This window comes from Galeopterus variegatus, unplaced genomic scaffold (assembly GCF_000696425.1).
Source record: "Galeopterus variegatus unplaced genomic scaffold, G_variegatus-3.0.2 Scaffold14214, whole genome shotgun sequence".
In the NCBI taxonomy this organism is placed as follows: domain Eukaryota; kingdom Metazoa; phylum Chordata; class Mammalia; order Dermoptera; family Cynocephalidae; genus Galeopterus; species Galeopterus variegatus.
In genome coordinates this window covers 17,671-18,743 of record NW_007740325.1, presented here as the reverse complement: position 1 = coordinate 18,743, position 1,073 = coordinate 17,671, and the positions used below count along the sequence as shown (strand labels likewise).

The 1,073-nt window shown below is 30.6% G+C and overlaps 1 protein-coding gene across 1 annotated transcript in view; it reads left to right on the top strand.

Annotated features, from left to right (window-relative positions):
* LOC103581901 (chromosome unknown open reading frame, human C12orf56) overlaps nucleotides 1–1,073 on the top strand; it is a gene marked incomplete at its 5' end in the record, with an annotated part of 12,740 nt that overhangs the window by 4,780 nt on the left and 6,887 nt on the right. Inside the window, 2 exons of the mRNA XM_008563618.1 lie at nucleotides 93–167; nucleotides 448–486. Of these exons, the coding sequence (XP_008561840.1) occupies nucleotides 93–167; nucleotides 448–486 (114 nt within the window). The remainder of the gene's footprint in view (nucleotides 1–92; nucleotides 168–447; nucleotides 487–1,073) is intronic.

Sequence of the window (1,073 nt, the reverse complement as noted above, 5' to 3'; positions counted from 1 at the left end):
ATCCTTTTACAAGTACCTAAAGGGAACCAAAAGATATTACCATTTTCTGTCTTAGCCTGTGATATTGCATTAATTATTCTTGAAAATTCTAGTTACAGAAACTTATCCTGCAATATACAGATACAGCTACAGCACTTTTATATGAGATACTTCTTTTCTTTCAGCAGGTACATATATATTTTTATTATTATATATTATATGGATATTATAATATATATTATATGTTATATATCATGACTATTATATATTATGATATGTGTATATTATATGATGATATATTATATGATTAATAATATACCAAAGATGCTTGTATTGAGATGGTCTACAAAACTTGTTGATTTAAATGACACTACCTTTGCTCTGAAGTGCTTGTCTTGCTTATTTAATTGATTTTAAAGATTGAATCAATTAGGACAAAAATGTATTTGAGAATGAGTATCCTTTTAGATACAACTTGAACTTCATNTACAAAGTTGTCCTCCCATAGTAAGTACTTAGAAGTAAAAACAAAATCACCATTCAAGCCTAATTAAACAGATGTTCTTGTGCTTAATTCGTAAAACACAAATTTTCTCTATGACATAGTCACGTTTATCCAACAGAAGCAAAATGTGAATTTTACAATTTTATTTTTTAATTAGAATAAAATGTTTTTACATTTGAGACCTGAATATTTAAGGTACTGAAATGATATCTTAAATGTGATCTTTATTTCACGAAAAGCTCTAAGATATATGTAGAAAGCAGAATATCAAATTATTGGCTGTGTAATTAAGTAAAAAGATTAACATTTACCTTAAGCATGGAGTATGAATGTAACAGTTGGAATCAACTGTGCACTTTGTCCTGGCAGCCACCCTCCTAGTCCATACTATCACCATGTCTCTTCTTGACACTATTATTGCATCTGAGTGGTCTGTCCCTGTCTTCCCACTAGATTACAGCAAGAGGGATCTATTTAAAATAAAAATCTGTCATCCCTTGCCTTAAATCTCTCAACAGCGTTTCCCTTTGAATAAAGACTAAACTCCTTCATATGGCCTACAAGGCCCTGCATGTTGTGGCCCTGCAGC